This window comes from Ahaetulla prasina, chromosome 4 (genome assembly GCF_028640845.1).
Source record: "Ahaetulla prasina isolate Xishuangbanna chromosome 4, ASM2864084v1, whole genome shotgun sequence".
NCBI lineage: Eukaryota > Metazoa > Chordata > Lepidosauria > Squamata > Colubridae > Ahaetulla > Ahaetulla prasina.
The window spans coordinates 148,129,795-148,148,529 of NC_080542.1; the positions used below are offsets into that span (position 1 = coordinate 148,129,795).

At 39.9% G+C, this 18,735-nt stretch overlaps 1 protein-coding gene across 1 annotated transcript; it reads left to right on the forward strand.

The window, feature by feature from the left end:
- Positions 1-4,831: 4,831 nt before the first annotated feature.
- LOC131198288 (cathelicidin-related peptide Oh-Cath-like) lies at positions 4,832-15,244 on the forward strand. The gene is made up of 5 exons (XM_058182774.1): positions 4,832-5,017; positions 5,664-5,771; positions 6,141-6,249; positions 12,148-12,176; positions 15,131-15,244. Exons 1-5 carry the CDS (start codon positions 4,832-4,834, stop codon positions 15,242-15,244), a joined length of 546 nt encoding a protein of 181 aa, XP_058038757.1.
- The last annotated feature ends 3,491 nt before the right edge of the window (positions 15,245-18,735 follow it).

Below are 18,735 nucleotides of genomic sequence, written 5' to 3' on the forward strand. Positions count from 1 at the left end.
GTTGCTCTTCTTTGCTTAAGGGCTCCTCTTGTCACCCTTTGCTCTTGTGGTTCCTCTAATACTGGCAGCAATAAAGGCTCTTGGATCACCACGCCTTCTTGAGTCTCTTGAAGTTTTCTATCACTTCTATTTCGACTTTCAAAACTGTAGAAAGAAAATCCTTTGCCTTTAAAACAGTGTCAATTCTATATCTCCTTCCTTGATAGAATAGTGTCAGTCCAACTGGCACCTCCCATCTGAATTGAATCTGATGTTTTTTAAGTTCTTGTGTAAAAAAAGCAAATTCCTTCCTGTCTCTTAACATCTTTGAAGGAATCTCTTTCAACACCTTCAACTCCTGTTCTCCAATTTTTAAAGTTGTCTGATATGAAACTTGCAGAATCTGATTTCTCATAGTCCTTTTCACAAAATAAACCACAATGTCCCGAGGAAGCTTTCTCTGTCTTGCAATCCAGGAATTAACTCTATATATTCTATCAATTTGGTAAGCTACCTCTTGGGGTCCACTTCAATAAATTCAGCCAATGCTTCTGATATAATTTTTCTTAAGTCTTCTCCACGCTCTTCTTGCATACCACGAATTCTAAGAGCTCCTTCCATAAGTTTATATTGTAATATCACAACCTGATCTTCATTTTGATCCACTTTTTTCTGAACACCTTTCATTTCGTCTTCTAAATGCTTATTTGACTGAGAGATCTGTTGCATTTCCACTTCCAATCCTTCAATTTTTTTACTCAGTCCTTGAACTGCCATAAGAATATCTTCTCTTATTTTTGCATTAAAATTCTCCATCATCTCTTTTTGCCTATCTTCAGAAAGTTTTAATTGTTCTTTCAATATTACCTCAAGACTTGGTTCAGATCCCCTTCTTCCAGAAGGCTTTAAAGGTTTAGCTGCCATTCTGTCTTCAAAAGAATCAGGAATTCAAATTTAATAACTCTCCTTCCCTCCTTTCAGTATAAAAACTCCGTTTGTAACAATCCACAAATAACGCTTTCATCGTACTAAAAATTTTTACTTTCACTTTCAGACGCCATTTTAAAAGTCAATTAATCAAAGACAAAGAAAGGTTTCAAGTTTCAAAAGGGAGTCGGTACTTGCTGCTGATTCTGCATCAAAGATCAACGCCAGAAATTCTGCCTGCTTAGAATATCAATCAATTTAATAAGTCCTTTAGAGCAGAGACATCTCTCCTTTTCCTGATAAAAACAGGCGTTGAAGTTGGAGGGAGTGAATTCTCATAAATCCAGGAAAATTCGCTCTTGAGAGCAAACCCCCTGTCAGACCTGCCACTCTCCCACAACTCTGATAACCTCTTTCACCCAGAGGTTATGCTAAGCTCAGTGAACAGTGATTTATTTTCTGTTTCACTGACTTTTACAATCTTCTAACACGGAGTGCTCTGTTAGAGCACCCAGCAGGAGGGTGACGTCACTGGAGCCTCCTACAGAGGAATTATTGAGTCTGTCATTTGCACCTCTATAACTGTCTGGTTCGGTTCTGCAACCCAACAAGAAAAACACAGACTTCAGAGGATCGTTAGAACTGCAGAAAAAAAATGGCTACCAACCTGCCTTCCATTGAGGACCTGTATACACTATAGAGCACTGCACACCAGAACAACTAGACACAAGGAGAGTTTTCCCCCTCGAAGGCCATCGCTCTGCTAAACAAATAATGCCCTCAACAGTGTCAAACTATTGACTAAATCTGCACTACTATTAATTTTCTCATTGTTCCCATCACCCATCTCCTTCCATTTATGACTGTAACCTTGTTGCTTGTATCCTTACGATTTATACTGATATTGTTTCCTGATTGCTTATTTGTATCCTATGACTATCATTAAGTGTTGTAAGTGTTGTACCTTGATGAAGGTATCTTTTCTTTTACTTATCCAATCATACCTGGCCAATAAAAATTCCTGTTCTATTCTATTCTAGTGTATTCTAGTCTAGTCTTTGTTGACTCTTAGCCAACACCCTTGGTGAGGTTTCTCCATGGACTTTATTCACTTTAATCCAATTCTGTAGCCATAACATAACATAAAATAGCCCATAACAGCAACTTTGGGCAGCTAACCAAGTTAAACAAGATAAAACCAACCGCCACAACAATACACACCCTGACAGCCAAGGACAACAACAGACACAACAATGCCATAACAACCAAGCCGTGGCCTCATTTTTGTTTAGATTTTTTTAAATTGTGTTCATTATTTTCATAAATAACTGAAAGTAGCAAATATATCCCTTTCTTTTCTATTTTCTCTACAGTCACAATTTTGTGAGGTAGGCAGATGGGAGAGAGAGAGAGAGAGAGATGGCCCGAAGTCATCCAGCCACCTTTCATGCCGAAGTCATAGCTAGAATTGATGAAGGTGTCTTTTCTTTTATGTACACTGAGAGCATATGCACCAAGACAAATTCCTTGTGTGTCCAATCACACTTGGCCAATAAAAAATTCTCTTCTCTTCTCTTCTCTTCTCTTCTCTTCTCTTCTCTTCTCTTCTCTTCTATTTCTTTTATGTACACTGAGAGCATATGCACCAAGACAAATTCCTTGTGTGTCCAATCACACTTGGCCAATAAAAAATTCTCTTCTCCTCTCTTCTCTCTTTTTCTTCTTCATTTCTTTTATACACTGAGAGCATATGACCAAGATCCTGTCCAATCACACCAATAATAAAAACTTTCTCTTCTTCTCTTCTCTTCTCTTCTTCTTCCTTCTCTCTCTCTTCTCCTTTTCTTTCTCTCTCTCTTCTCTTCTTCTTCTTCTCTTCTCTTCTATTTCTTTTATGTACACTGAGAGCATATGCACCAAGACAATTGTGTCCAATCACACTTCAATAAAAATTCTTCTCTTCTCCTCTCTTCTCTTCTCTTCTCTTCTCTTCTCTTCTTCTCTTCTCTTCTAATGTATGAGATATGCACCAAGACAAATTCCTTGTGTGTCCAATCACATTGGCCAATAAAAATTCTTCTTCTTCTCTTCTCTCTCTTCTCTCTTCTCTTCTCTTCTTCCATTTCATGTACACTGAGAGCATATACCAAGAAAATTTGTGTGTCCAATCACACATGGCCAATAAAAATTCTCTCTCTCTCTTCTTCTCTTCTCTCTTCATTCTATTCTGTATTCTATCTATCTATTCTATCTATTCTATTCTATTCTATCTATTCTATTTTTATGTACACTGAGAGCATAACCAAGACAATGTGTCCAATCACACTTGGCCAATAAAACTATTCTATTCTATTCTATTCTATTATTCTATCTATTCTATTCATTCTATTCTATTCTCATTCTAGAACTCAAGACTATGCCCATAGCAGTATGTGGCCATGCTTGGCGGGACTAAAACTTGCCATCTCCTAGTGTCACCTCAAAGTCATCCAGCCAGTTTTCATGCCAAATGTGAAACTGGAACTCACAGTCTCCTGGTTATTCATTCATAGTAACTGAGCAGGCTTTCATGCATGCCTAAGGCGGGACTAGAACTCACAGTTTTCGGCCTGCACCTTCACCCCTCCACAAAACTGCCTCATTTATATCACAATTTGGGGCGGACATGTTTTTTCCTCTGGACTGCTACTCGACACTTCACAACCCTAACGCAAATACAGCTCATCCGTCTGGAATATACAATATATTGTATACAATATACAGCTCATCCATCTGGAACCCATACCACATCTCTGACATTAATACAATGAGATCTGAAATATTAGAAGAGTTCTTTGCCTCCGAAACAACAAATAATTTATGCCACCAGTCTGGAAATCCTGGGACTAGAAAACTTAGAACTCCTGATTACATGATCTGGTTTAACAAGAATCATCTATTGTAATATCCTTCTGTAAAAGACTACTTCAGCTTCAACGAATAATACAAGAGCAATAGATTCAAACCAATGTCAAGCTTCAAACTTGATTGCAGGACTTCTGTAACAGAGTTGTTATTGAACACCTACCTGACTCCATAGTCCTATTCAAAATCCCAAAATATCCAAAAACTGTACTATTGACCTCACATTCCTAAGAGGGCTATAAGGCATGAGCACAAAAGGTACTGTCCTGTCCTATTGTTCCCTTCATTATATCAAATTAACATAGCTGTTGCATACTTATATATATATATATATATATAAGTAAAAGTATGCATAATTTAAAATAATAATTGATAATTTAAAATTTAACTCGCTTAAATTTTAAATTATCAAATTGATTTAAAATTTTAAATTTTAGGTAATATTTTATCTATAAGAGCCATATCAGGTTTTTAAGGGTTGTTCTTAGTTTTATTGTTGTTTTTTCCTGTATTTTATTCTTGGCTATACAGTCCTGAGTCCTTGGGAGAAGGCTATACAAAATATTATTCTATACTATTCTATACTTTATGATGTTTTTTTGTATGTTTGTATACTGGGACAAAATGAAATTTTAAAAAAAGACGGAAGATCCTGTGCAAGATTATTTAATGTCTGCAACTCTGAGTTTATACCTTGGCACCCATCCCCAACCCTCGTGAATGGAAAGACCGTAATGTACACCAATTATTTTCCATGGGTCAGCCAGGTGTAGCACCTGTTTCTTTGTCCTCCAGTTTCCCACCTGAACAAAACAGTTTTTGATTGGCTCTGCTTTGTCTCAGCTCCCCCCCACACTCCCCAAAGTGTCAAATTGTGCAGGAAGGACCTCAGAAAATTCAGTGTGGAAAACCCCTGGCCATCCACCAGTCAGTGGACAACTTGCGTATCAGGGCATAAAAGGAGACAGCTTGGTCCTGAGGAGCACATCAGCTGTGGACCTCCTTAGTAGAAGGAGCAAGGATGGACGGGTTCTTCTGGAAGACCTTGCTGGTGGTTGGAACGCTTACAATCGGTGGGACCTCCTCACGTCCACACAAACCACTGCCTTATGACAAGGCCGTGGAGCTTGGCGTGGCCATCTACAATAGCAAAGCAGCAAAAGACTTCCTCTACCGTCTACTGGAGGCTCCTCCTCAGCCTGAGTGGGTATGTATGTACTCTCCATTTCATGTCCACACTGGACTTGATCCTGTCCTGTTTAGAGTCCTTGAAGAGTAGACCCATCCGTTGTGGAAAGGAGCCCGGAGAGGTAACTGAAAAAGAGAGACCCACCCATCAGCTGTGGACCTCCAAGGCAGAAGAACCAAGGATGGAAAGCTGTTTCTGGAAGACATTGGTGGGTGGGTGGGAGTGGTCTTTCAATCCAACCCATGACAAGGCTGTGAGCCTTTCTGTGACCATCTACACTAGCAAAGCAGGAGAAGGCTGTGTACATCAGCTTCTGGAGACTCCTGGTGAGCCTGATTGGGTACGTACCCAGTTCAGGTCCATTGTTCTGCTTGTTTGTAGAGAAGACCAATCTCTGAGGTGCAGCGGTTCTGAGACCGCCAGTGAGCTAGTGAAAAAAGGGGGAATCCATCCATCTTGCTCTTCTATCACGAAAATCTTGAAGAGCCTTCATCTACGGTCAATCAGGATGATGGGCATGGAATCCAGAACCTGCATGGACTCTGCTGTGTAGCCACATCCTGGTGGCTCCGTCAAGAGTCATTCCACATAGTTCCGAGGTAACGTGGGAGGAAGGTCAGGTGGCCTCCAGACTAATCATCTGCTTGACCGTGTCTTGTTTCAGGATCCCAGTTCTGAAAGCACTCAAGTGCTGAACTTCACCATGAAGGAGACAGTTTGTCCAGTGGAAAGTGAACATTCCTTGGAGGAATGCGACTTCCAAGGAGATGGGGTGAGTGATGGAGGCTAACCTGGACTGGCAATGTTTCGAGGCCATGGGACATCAGTAGGGTCTTCTGGGCAGAGATGAAACTGGATTCCATCCCCACTGGGTTGAAGAAATAGCATATCTGAGGCTGCCTCTTTCTCTTCTACCTTTGCCTTGGGTGTCTTCTCTGTTCTCCAACTCAACACTTAGGCCCAACACCATCAATCGAAAAGGGACCCCAACACCTGAACCCTTCAATGAAGCCTTCTAAAGTACACATGGAGATCTAATGAAGGACACGGCTGAACCAATCAGCTGGTCCAAGATTCTGGCAAAAAAGTGGCATCATTTATTCTTAGCTTGATTCTTTCCATGTTTATTTTCCCTATGTAGGTGGTCAGACAATGCAAAGGCTACTATTTCTTTGAGGAGAGACCCCCAGTGATTGTAGTCATCTGTGCACCTGTGGCTGGACTGGAGGAGAAGAAGAGAGAAGAGGAAGAAAATTTGAGGAGAAACAATAGAAGAAGGAGAAAAGAACTCAGTATCCCCTCTGCCAGAGCCTCCTTTAAATCTAGAAGGAAACCATTGGCAACAAGGAGATTCTCAGCTGAGGCCCTACAATTTGCACATCTTAAAATTCCTCATGGCATCTTTGCTTTCTCCTTTCAAACCAGCATCCTGCCCAATGTAGAGACATGCAAACATCAAGTAATTTTAAAACCATAGAAATTTTCTCAGAGCTAATGACAAGTCCTATTTCTAAAATTTCTCAGATGTTTCAAAACTGAATCAACTAAAAAAATTTAAATAAGGAAGACAAAAAAAAAAAAAAAGAGGAAGAAGAAGAAGGAGGAAAAGGAAAAAAAACTTTTCTTTAGTCCCTAGCTTGAGTTTTTTTTTTTTAATTCAAAGTTTACAAATTTTTTCCTTTCCCTCCTCCCTCCCTTTGCAACCCTCCCCGACTTCTGAACATACAAGGTATAGTTAAAATAAAACAAACATATGCTAAAAATTTGAACTTAATTATACCTACAATCATCAATTCCTAACTTTACAGCAATCAAAAATAATACATCATAATCATTCAAAACAGTCTGATAACTCTTAGTCTGATATCTCTTGAATATAGTCAATCCATTTTTCCATTCCTTTAAGTATCTTTCTTGATTGTCTTTCAAAAGGCTGATATCTTCGCCATCTCAGCCAAATTGGCAACTTTCAATATCCATTCTTCTATTGTTGGTACTTCTTTTTCTTCCAATATTGTCCTATTAGTAATCTTGCTGCAGTTATTAGATTTAAAATCAATTTAGTCTCAATTACTGTACAATCCGTAATAATTCCCAACAAGAAAAATTGGCAGGAACTTTATCTTCTTTTCAAAACATTTTGTAAAATCCACCAAATTTTTATCCAAAAGGCCTTTATGCCTTACAAGTCCACCAAATGTGAAAATATGTAGCCATCACAATTACATCTCCAACATTTTGCTTGCATATCTGGATACATACACGATAATTTTTAGGATCTAGATGCCATCTATAAAACATTTTATAAAATTTTCCTCAGATTCTGTGCTCGTGAATTTAACATTTCTAACCCAAATTTTTTCCCAAGTTTCCAATAATATTGGCTCCTGAAAATTTTGTGCCCACTTTATCATACAGTCCTTTACCAAGTCCCTTTCAGAATCTATTTCAAGTAACACATTATACAATCTCTTTATATGCTCCTGAGACTGATTTCTAATTTGCTTTACCAAATTTCCTCATTCTGCTCTATACCAATTTTCTGATCTCCTTCCATCTAGCATGTAGTTGCTCATATTGAAACCAAGTATAATTTTTCCTTCTTTTAATACTTGCAGAGATTTTAACTGCAAATTACCTCTTTCAGTATACAAAAGATCGTTATATGTAATCATTTCCTGATTCTGTTCTATGTTTATATTTTCTATTGTATGTCTAGGACTTGCCCATATAGGAACCTTATAATTTAGTTTATAAGAGTATTTTTACCAAACACAGAAGGGCATTTCTTAGCACATGATTTTAAAGGCCTTATCCACTTTTTGTCATAAATTAAATATGCCATCCATATAGCAAATCATAACCTTCTATATTCAAAATTCTGTCCTCTGTTAAATTAAACCAATCACTTATTGCAGAGAGAGCAGCTGCTTCATAATATAATTTAAAATTAGGCATTTTAAACCTCCCTTTCCGAGAATCTTGAATTATTTTCATTTTAACCCTAGCTTTTTACCTTCCCATATAAATTTATTAATTCCTTCTGCCATTCCTCAAGATTCTTATCTTTCTTAATTATTGGTATCATCTGAAAGAGGAATAAAATCTAGGTAAAACATTCATTTTAATAGCAGCAATTCTCCCAGCAAGATAATTGCAATTTTTTCCAAACAATCAACTCCTTCTGAACTTTTGCCATAAAACCTCATAGTTATTCTTATACAATTTCACATTTGACAATGTAATATAAACCCTAAGTATTAACCTTCTTTACAATTTCAAATCCTGTTACCTCTAGTTTTTCTTTCTGTTGTCTGGCCATATTTTTATTATCACTTTTGTCTTTTCTGATTTACCTTAAACCCTGAGACATTCCCATATTGATCAATTATTTCCAACAAAGATTTACTAGAATTTATAGGGTTTGTTAAAGTAATCACCAAATCATCTGCAAAAGCTCTTAACTTATATTCATATTGTCTAACTCTAAATTCCTCTATCTCCTTTACTTCTCGTATTTTATCCAATAATGGTTCTAGAGTTAAAATAAACAATAATGGTGATAAAGGACATCCCTGTCTTGTTCCTTTCGCAATCTTAAAAGGTTCTGTTAAGCTACCATTGATTATAATCTGTGCTGTTTGCTCTCCATAAATTGCCCTAATTATTCTTAAAAAACCATCTCCAAATTGCATCTTTTCTATTAATTTAAATAAAAAATCCCAATGCAATCGATCAAAAGCTCTCTCTGCATCGAGAAAATAAATGCTGCTGGAATAAAATTTTCTTTTCTAAGTACTCCAGTAAATTAACAATCTGCCTAACATTATTCCTCATCTGTCTCCCTTTTATAAATCCAGATTGATCATTATGAATTCTTCACTGCAGAATCAACATTAATCTATTAGCTATTATTTTAACAAAAATCTTATAATCATTATTTAAAAGTGAGATTGGCCTATAATTCCCAGGTTTAGAACAATCCTGTTCCTCTTTTGGTATCAATGAAATAAAAGAGGTTCTCCATGAGGGGGGAATTCCCCCTCCTAGCTGTATCTGATTAAATAATTTCTTAAGTGGACCTAACATCTCATCCTGTAAATTCCTATAATAACTAACTGTGAGCCCATCCGTACCAGGAGTTTTCCCCATTTTTAATTGTTTAATTACCAAAATAATTTCTTCAGAAATAGTTCATCCATTTGTTCTAAAGTTATATTTTTAACCTTATATTCCTTCAAATAATTATCAATATCCCTATTCAATATATTATCTTTAAGATATAAATTTGTATAATATTCTAAAAAAGCTTTTTTAATTTTATCCTGTTGATATCTCTCTTTGCCTTTATATTCTATTTTTTCTATAGTACGTTGTTTTTGTCTTTTCCTTAAAGTGTATGCTAACCACCTACCAGGTCTATTTGCATTACAAAAAGTATTATGTTTGGCATATTGTATATTTGTTGCCACCTGATCAGCCATTATCATATTAAATTGATTCTGTAATAACTTTATTGCATCTTTAAGTTTTTGATCATGTGGATTATGTATTAATAATTGTTGTTTCTTATAAATTTCCTCTTCTAAATACCTCTGTCTTTGTTGCTTATTTCTCTGTCTATTATTAAGATATATTAATACACCTCTCATAAAAGCCTTACTGGAGTCCCAAACCATTTCTATCGATGTTTCATTATTCAAATTATAATCAAAAAATTCTTTCATCTGCTTTTTACATTGATTTACATTATCCTGATATCTAAACAAATTTTCATTTAATCTCCAAGTTCTTCTACCCTCTTTTCCATATTGCAATTCCATCCAAACAGGACTATGATCAGACAAACATCTTGGAAATATCTTAGTTTTCTTAACCCTAAAAAGCAAATCATTAGAAATTAAAATAAAATCAATATGAGAAGGATTGATGCCTATCAGAGAAAAAGTATAGTCTCTTTCCTCCAAATTCAGTCTCCATACATCTCTTAACTCGAAATCTTCTATCATATCAAAAAAGGATTTAGGCAGCTTTGCATGTGCAGGTATCTTCTTGGAAGAAATTCTCTTGTCCTTTCGTGTATCTATTACTCCATTCCAATCTCCCAATATAATGCACGATTTATAATCCCATAGAATCAACTTATCATATAACATTCTATAAAATTTTTCTTGTTGCTGATTGGGTGCATATATACCAAACAAGAGAGTCCTTTTTGTTTCTATTGTAAGTTCAATAGCAATATATCTTCCGTGAATATCTGCCTCTATTAACTTGGCTGGTATATCTTTTCTCAAATAAACCACTATGCCATGTTTTTTCTCCAAAGCTGAAGCAACAAAATGTTTACCTAACTTTGAGTTTATTAAGTACTTTTGATCTGATAATTTAACATGTGTTTCTTGTAAGCAAATAACATCATTTTTAAATTGTTTCAAATAATGAAATATTTTTCTTCTCTTCTGAGCTGAGTTCAAACCATTGACATTCCAAGTCAAGATTTTATTTGCCATTACTGGGCTGCTGAAGCTTTTGAGCAATCAACTGAAGATCGTCTCCATCTATCTTGACCGTGCTCCTCCACCACTTCTGTAGCAGAATCCTGAACTTTACTTTGAGTTTGTTGCTCCTTTTCTTTACGCTTAAGGGCTCCCCTCGTCAGTCTTTGTTCTTGTGGTTGTTCCTCTGATGGTAACATCACTGGAATCACCTCAGCTTCCACACCCATTTGAGTCTCTTGAATTCTTTTTTCTATTATTTCTATTTCAAGTTTCAGCACTGTAGAAAGAAAATCTTTGGCCTTAAGCACTGTGTCAATACGATATCTCCTTCCTTGATAATACACTGTCAAGCCAACTGGAACCTCCCATCTAAATTGAATCTGGTATTTCTTAAGTTCTTGTGTGAAAAATGTAAAGTCCTTTCTATCCCTTAACATCTTGGGAGGAATCTCTTTCAAAACCTTCAACTCCTGTTCTCCTATTTTCAAGTTTTTCTGAAAAGCAACTTGCAAAATTTGATTCCTCACTGTTCTTTTCAAAAAATAAACCACAATGTCTCTAGGAAGTTTCTTTTGCCTAGCAATCCAAGAATTAACTCTATAAATTTTGTCAATTTGATAAGCAACCTCTTGTGGATCAAGTTCAATAAATTCAGCCAGAGCTTCTGATAAAAATTTTTTTAAATCTTCCCCTTTCTCCTCATTCAAACCCCTAATTCTCAGAGCTCCTTCCATCATTCTATACTGCATCACCACCACTTGATCTTCATTTTTATCCAATTTGATTTGCATTCCCCCCATTCTATTTTCTATTTGTTGATTTGACTGAACAATTTCTTGCACCTCCTCCTCCACCACCTCCAGTCTTTTTGCCAAACCTTGAAAAGCCATCAAGATATCTTCTCTTATTTTTTTATTATTCTCTTTTATTTCTTCTCTTATTTTCTCATTATTATCCATAATCTCCTTAAACCTTTCTTCAGACACTTTCCCTTGCTCTTTAATCAGATCTTCTAAAGCTGGTTCAGAACCCTTCTGCCCCAGTCTTAGGTGGTTTAGTAGCCATTTCAGTTTTTAAAATTCACAAAATATAAGTCTAGAAACTTCTCTTTTCCCCTTTAAGTATAGGAGAGCTCAGTTCACTTCATTAAAATCCACACATAACATTTCTTATCTTCTTAGTTGCACAGACTGTTTGAAATTCCATTCGTCACTTTCACTCCCGTTCAGGCGCCATCTTTAAGAGTCAATTAAAACAAAAGAAAAAAAAATTCTCTTTTTTAAAAGGTAGAAGTCAGGAAATAAAAAATACTTGCAATCCAATAATTGTCCGCTGGCACTCATTCCGTCTGCTTAAAGAAATCCATGAAGATAAGACAATTAGCAGAGATGGACACTTTCTTCTTTTCCTGCTTTTGCAGGCACACACTGAAGTCGGAGCATGGCAGGAATATTTATGGGACCCATCGACCCTTCGGGGCTCTGCTTAATTAAAACAAAGCCTCTGGGGAGGTCTACCAACATTTCCCTGCTGCTCTTATCTTTTCCCTTTCATCCAGGGAAGTTTTCTTCCAGATATTTCATGACCCAACTAGGGAACATCATTAGTGCTAGAAGGGATGGAGGGTTTGAAGGGAGGAGAAGGAGAAGAAGGAGGAAGAGGAGGAGGAGGAGGAGGTAAGAAGGTGGTTTGATGGATGCAACCTTGTTCTGATGAGCTCTTAACCTAGAGGGAGGGTTGAACCATTTGCAAGGGGGAGGAGACCCCATCTCAGCTGAGATTATACATTTGCCACACGTTTTAGAGAGGAAATATCTCCCAAGCTTTGGTTCTGTCTGAATCTTGTTGAGACCCTCTGAAGATACATATAATTCCTGGAAAGCCATAGGATTTTCTCTTCCTGCTCTTCAGGGCTGGTGTGTGCTTCTCTAAGTTTTGAGACTTTAGAGCTTGGAGAGAGAGGTCTTCTTCAGAGGGGAGGGAGAAGCTCATGGAGGACTGGAATAATCACTCAATCCCAAGCGCTGCAGAGATGGGGTGGGAAGAGAAAGGCAGATTTGGCTTTGCGAGACCATACAAAAGCATTCTCCCCCCACCCACCCCCAGTTTCCGAAGTTGAAAGGTTAGGGGTTGAGCTTTAATCACACCCATTTCTCCCAGAAGTGGGCAGAACCTCCTTCCTGAAGCCCCCTACCCATTTTTAATGCGTATTTCTCAAATCAAAGACACATTCTACTACAGTCATGATTTGAGAAACAAGGGTTAAAAATGGAGTTGCCGAGAAAGGTAGGGGGCTTCAGGAGATATATATATCATATAGGGGCACATAGATGATGGGTACAAAGGTGGGATTCAGACGGTTCAGGAGAACTGGTAGTAGCAACCTGAGGGGGGGGGTGCAACTGGATGGTCGCTGCAGATATATATATATATACATATTGGTGTGTTTTTAATGCCGCATGCATGTGGAAACTGCACGTGAATGAATTGGCGTGTTGACGTCGCATGCAATGTGTGGAAAGCACATGCAAGCGAATTGCTGTGTTTTATGGTGCCGTGCATACAAGCGCGCTCAGATTTCTGCTGCTGGCCGAACCAGTTGCTAAACTATATGGATCCCACCCCTGGAAGGGTGGGAGTTTAGCTCAAAAGTTTCACCTTTCAGCTTAAATTCTAGTCCTGCCAAAACCATTTGGGTGACTTTGGGCCAATCGCCAGGGAGATGGTGAGTTCTAGTCCTGCTTAGGCGTTGGAAGCTGACTGGGTGTCTTTGGGTGAAATACCAAGAGACAGTGAGTTCTAGTCCTGCCAAAGGCATGAAACCCAGCTGGGTGTCTTTGGCCCAACCACCAGGAGACGGGGAGTTCTAGACCACCTATAATTCTGTTCATGACCCATTTAGGCCAAAAAGAGTAGAAAAAAAGAGAAAGGACAGGAAATTTGATCCTAAAATCTAGATAAAATATAGCAGAGAAAAATAGAAATGGAACCTTAACTGTATTTCAGACATCAATACATTAGAGAGGGTCCAGAGTTATTTTACTAGAAGAGTACTCAAATCTTCTACTTAAAATAAAATTCTCTATCCCACCGGGCTTGAAATTTTTTATTTATTTTATTTATTTATTTATTTTGTCAAACACAACAATATATATAAGTATAAGCATGAAGTAACCATACAAATTGAATACAACCAAAGGGAACAATAGGACAGGAACGGTAGGCACGCTGGTGCTCTTATGCATGCCCCTTACAGACCTCTTAGGAATGGGGTGAGGTCAACAGTAGATAGTCTTTGGTTAAAGCTTTGGGGATTTTGGGAAGAGACCACAGAGTCAGGTAGTGCATTCCAGACATTAACAACTCTGTTACTGAATATATATATTCGGTTATAGTTATATTTAGTTACATAAATATATAGTTTAGTTATATTTAGTTAGTTAGAAGAGAAGAGAAGAGAAGAGAAGAGAAGAGAAGAGAAGAGAAGAGAAGAGAAGAGAATTTTATTGGCCAAGTATGATTGGACACACAAGGAATTTGTCTTGGTGCATATGCTCTCAGTGTACATAAAAGAAAAGATACCTTCATCAAGGTACAACATTTACAACACAATTGATGGTCAATATATCAATATAAATCATAAGGATTGCCAGCAATAAGTTATAGTCATACAGTCATAAGTGGAAAGAGATTGGTGATGGGAACTATGAGACGATTAATAGTAGTGCAGATTCAGTAAATAGTCTGACAGTGTTGATGGAATTATTTGTTTAGCAGAGTGATGGCCTTCGGGAAAAAACTGTTCTTGTGTCTAGTTGTTCATGTGTGCAGTGCTCTATAGTGTCGTTTTGAGGGTAGGAGTTGAAACAGTTTATTTCCAGGATGGGAGGGATCTGTAAATATTTTCAGTTAGTTAGTTATATTTAGTTATTAGTTATATTTAGTTTAGTTATATTTAGTTATATAAATATATAGTTATATTTTCTACAATCAAGATTTAGGTCTGGATAGCCTCGAACTACACCGTCTACGTTCCGACCTATGCTTAGTTCATAAGATTATTTACTAAAACGTTCTACCTGTAAACGAGTACTTTAATTTCAACCGTAACAACACAAGGGCTATCAATAGATTTAAACTCAGTGTAAATCGCTCTAATCTTGATTTTAGGAAATATGACTTCTGCAACAGAGTAGTAAATGTCTGGAACACTCTACCTGATCCTGTTGTTAGTCTCTCTAACCCCCATACCTTTCACCTTAAATTGTCTAGCATGGACCTTTCATGTTTCTTAAGAGGTCCCTAAGGAGGTGTGCATAAGCGCACCAGCGTGCCTATCATCCCTGTCCTACTGTCCTCATTTATATGTACTCATTTTATGTGTTTATGGCTCTGTTTTACTTATTTATATCCTTTTATTTGTGCCAATTTTTTTCATGTGTCCATGTCTTTGTCTCTACTTTACTTGTTTCCTTGTACTTGTTGACAAATAAATAAATAAACAAAATAAGAATTGGGGATAAGGGAAATAATATTGAGCAGGACAGACGCTGAGCAGGGAAGCAGAAAGAGGAAGGGGCGACCCATTGGGGACCCTGACCATGTGTGTGGTCCTTCTCTTCCTCTCCAGGGTCAGCCCGGGCGGGTCAAGAGATTCAAGAAATTTTTCAAGAAGATCAAGAAAGGCATCAAGAAAGTTATGAGGAAAGCCCCCATGGCCATTGGTGCCCATCTCCCCTGGTAACCGATGAGGATCCAGGATAGCTCCAATCTCTGATAGAAGAATCTCCACGGGAAACGATGCGGATTCTCCATTTTTCCTTCTTAAAGCTACGTTGAAAAACTAACCCAATTCGGGCTGGCTACATGATTAAATCACAATTTCTCTGGCTTTATTTTATTTATTTATTTTTCTCACAATAATATATATAAGAATCATACAAAAAAGATTATAGAGTATATAAACATATATATGAGTAAATATTAGGAGGAATAAGCATTGTATATGTAATGTATCTTTAAAGTTTTGGAGGGAAACTTGGGCGGGAAATAGCACGTTGCTGATTGGTTGAAGCCTCAGCCAAAACTGTATATAAAGAGGGGTTTTTGCCGAACGTTTTTGCTGGGTTCACTATAAACTAAAGAGCTGTTGTCACTCACTGGTCTCCTGCCTCTTTATTGCCCGAATCTAACATTGGCGACGAAGGTGGGATATCGAGGCAGAAAGATCGTCGGAAAGAGCTGAACTAACCAGGAATTAGCGAACCCAGTCAGTAAGGCGAAAGCGATGTCCACACACGCCAGCGCCATTTGACCCAGCCAAGGAGAAATGGGGGTCGTACATGGCTCATTTCGAGTGTTTCCTCGAAGCGAACAAACTCCAAGGAGTCTCGGACAATCGGAAGGGAGCTTACTTCCTAAGCCACTGTGGTCCGGAGGTTTTCGACACCGCAGAGTCGCTTTCAGAGCCAACGCCGGTACAGTCGGTACCGTGGCAAACATTACAGACGGCACTTGACACTCGCTGACACCCTCAAAGTTCGTCCAACGGTTCGAGTTGAGGCAGCGGGTACAGCGCGAGGGCGAATCGATTAGTGTGTACATGGCGGCGTTGAGAAAAGCCGCGAACCATTGTGAATACAGAGATTTGGAAGACGCCTTACTCGACCAGCTCATTTGTGGGGTCAGGGACATCCGATTGCGAAGGCGGCTGCTGTCTAAAAGCAACCTGACGCTGGCAATAGCCTGGACGAGGCCAGGGCTCACGAGATGTCCACCAAAGCGGCAGAGACCCTGCAATGCCGAACGCGCCAGGGCTGGAGCGAAAACAACCCCGTCCACAATGAGGAAGTCCAGGCCGAATCGGAAGGTGAGGAAGAGGAAGAGGTTTTCCACACCGGGAGGCCGGAGAGAAGGGACCGGAGCGAATCGTGAGTTGCGGAGGGGCCAACACCAACGACAACACTGCAAGTTTAAGGACGCGTTTGTCGGCGGTGCGAAAAGAAAGGCCACATAGCGCAGGCCTGTCGAGCCCCCAACCTTCCGCCAAAATTCAAACCGACCAATCAGAGCGGAGCAGCGGCGGCCGGATTGGTCCATTCAAAAGGGCGCAAAGTTAAACCAGACTGCCGTGAGTGGGTCACGATCAACGCGACTAGAGAAAAGATTTTACCAAGACATACATTGAAGGTGCCGTGCCAAATGGAAGTGGACACCGGCTCATCGATCACGATTATGTCCTGGGACACCTCGTGAGAGACTTGCCTGCCATCGGCGCAAACTACAAACCCAGAAGCTGAGGTGCAGGACTACCAAGGAATCGGATCCCTGTTCGAGGTAACGTCCGTCCAAGTCAAGTATGGACAGTTCAAGAAAACCCTGCCAATCACCATAGTTGACGGAACCTTACCGAGTTTGCTAGGACTGGACTGGTTCCGAGCTTTGGGCATGGGAGTGACCGGGTCTTCAGGAATGAAGTCGACCTCAAAGATGAACTAATGAAGGAGTTCGAGGACGCCTTCAAAGACTGCCTGGGCAAGTACGAGGGACCCCTATTTCTTAATCTAGACCCACAAGTTGCCCCTATCCGGTTAAAGGCTAGGAGGGTTCCATTTGCCCTAAAGCCCAAGATTGACCGGAGCTGGACAAACTAGTAAGCCAGGGATACTAGTGCCCGTGACCATGCAAATGGGAGACACCTATAGTCACCCCAGTCAAACCGGACGGATCGGTCCGGATTTGTTGACTGACAAAGGCAACGCTTAACAAAGCATTGCAGAAGAGTGCATACCCCGTCCCAGTAGTGCAACACTTGCTGCACTCGTTAGGACAAGGGCAGGTTTTCGCCAAGCTAGATTTGGCTCAAGCCTATCAGCAGTTACCCGTAGATAGCAGCACAGCCGAAGCGCAAACAATCGTCACGCACCGGGGTGCTTTTAAATGCACCCGGTTACAGTTTGGGGTTAGTGTGGCTCCTGGATTATTCCAGAACCTAATGGAGCATCTGTTGCAGGGACTACCCGGGGTGGTACCCTACTTCGACGATGTCTTGGTATCTGCTGAGAATTTAGAGGAATTGGGGGTAAGGCTGAGAAAGGTTTTGGGATTTTCCGGTCTGCCGGGCTTAAGGTTAAGCTGAACAAATGCCAGATCGGGGTAGGATCCGTAGAATTCCTGGGCTACCGGATAGACAGGGAAGGGATCCACCCCACTGAGAGCAAGGTACGGGCCATCAGGAAGGCCCCTGCTTCCCAAAACAAAACGGAGTTACAGGCATTCTTAGGCCTGGTAAACTTCTATGCGGTATTCTTAAAGAACAAGGCAACAATAGCCGAACCGCTACACAAATTACTAGCAAAGACAGCTGTGTGGTCGTGGGGAAGAGGAAGCTAAGGCATTTGAAGGGGTAAAAACCTTCTGTCCAGCGATAGCCTCCTTATTCAATACAATGGCAGTTGCCACTAGTGCTAGTTTGTGATGCATCTCCCTAGGGGTGGGGCTGTGCTCAGCCACAGGTTGCCAAATGGAACAGAAGCCCCTATAGCGTATTACTCCCGAACAATGTCCTCGGCCGAGAGGAACTATAGTCAGCTAGATAGGGAAGCATTGGCTATAGTCTCCGGGGTAAAGAAATTCCACGAATATGTATTCGGACATGACTTCGAGATAGTCACGGACCATAGACCCCTACTAGGCCTGTTGGCGGGTGACCGCCCAACGCCGTGGCCCTCTCCCAGACTGACCCGATGGACTATCTTCCTAGCGGCATACTCTACAAATTGCTTCACCGGCCAGGGAAGGAGTTAGGGCATGTGGACGCCTGAGCAGATGCCCGCTACGAGACCATCAAGACCCTACCCCGGGACACCTGCCTGCTAATTGACTCTTTGGACTCGGGCCCAGTCACATCCAAGGAAGTGGCTAGGCATCTTACAAGGACATTACAATAAGGACTGTAATTGGTTGGGTACAAAGGGATGGCCCCTGCGCGGCGGCGTTTTAAGACTTTGTGAAAAAGCAGAGGAGCTATCGGTTCAAGGGGTGTCTGTTATGGGGGATAGGGTGGTGATCCCGAAAAATTACGAAAAATGTTGGAACTTCTGCATGGGGCCACCCGGGATCGTGAGAATGAAGAGTTTAGCGAGGAGTTTGTGTGGTGGCCCTTGATGGACAAGGAAATTAGCGACAGGGTAGGGAAATGCCAAGCCTGCCAGAGTCAAGGCCACTACCCCTACG

What these genes read in the sequence shown, in the direction of transcription:
- LOC131198288 (XM_058182774.1), top strand. Translation starts at nt 4,832, where the DNA reads ATGGACGGGTTCTTCTGGAAGACCTTGCTGGTGGTTGGAACGCTTACA. An exon ending in GCGACTTCCAAGGAGATGGG is followed by an intron (nt 5,772 to 6,140) that starts GTGAGTGATGGA and finishes TTCCCTATGTAG; the next exon opens with GTGGTCAGACAATGCAAAGG. An exon ending in GAAGAAGAGAGAAGAGGAAG is followed by an intron (nt 6,250 to 12,147) that starts AAAATTTGAGGA and finishes AGGAGAAGGAGA; the next exon opens with AGAAGGAGGAAGAGGAGGAG.